Source organism: Penaeus monodon, chromosome 23 (assembly GCF_015228065.2).
Source record: "Penaeus monodon isolate SGIC_2016 chromosome 23, NSTDA_Pmon_1, whole genome shotgun sequence".
NCBI lineage: Eukaryota > Metazoa > Arthropoda > Malacostraca > Decapoda > Penaeidae > Penaeus > Penaeus monodon.
The window spans coordinates 34,148,313-34,148,561 of record NC_051408.1 but is presented as its reverse complement, the minus strand read 5'-3'; the positions used below and the strand labels follow the sequence as shown (position 1 = coordinate 34,148,561).

General features: G+C 40.6%; 1 protein-coding gene across 2 annotated transcripts in view; it reads right to left on the bottom strand.

The window, feature by feature from the left end:
• Window positions 1-249, bottom strand: part of LOC119587944 (SAC3 domain-containing protein 1-like) — a 9,049-nt gene that overhangs the window by 4,845 nt on the left and 3,955 nt on the right. For both annotated transcript variants that reach the window (XM_037936655.1, XM_037936656.1), the window contains exon 4: window positions 36-197. In XM_037936655.1, the coding sequence (XP_037792583.1) occupies window positions 36-197 (162 nt within the window). The remainder of the gene's footprint in view (window positions 1-35; window positions 198-249) is intronic.

Below are 249 nucleotides of genomic sequence, written 5' to 3'. Positions count from 1 at the left end.
GCTTGCAATCCACAGGAAAAATAATCTGCACTCACCTGTAGTGTGCATATATGAAAAATCTAACAACAGCCTGATGGATCCGAACTGCCTGAAAATTGCAGAGGCTCTGAATACACATATCCTGTTGTATCGCCTGTAGTCGATCGCTTATAAACTGATAAACTTTGGCCCAGCGGACATCAGTATGATTGCAAGCACTGTGTAAAAGAAAATATTAAGGATTTAAAAGAAAGTGGGAGATCTCTTGCC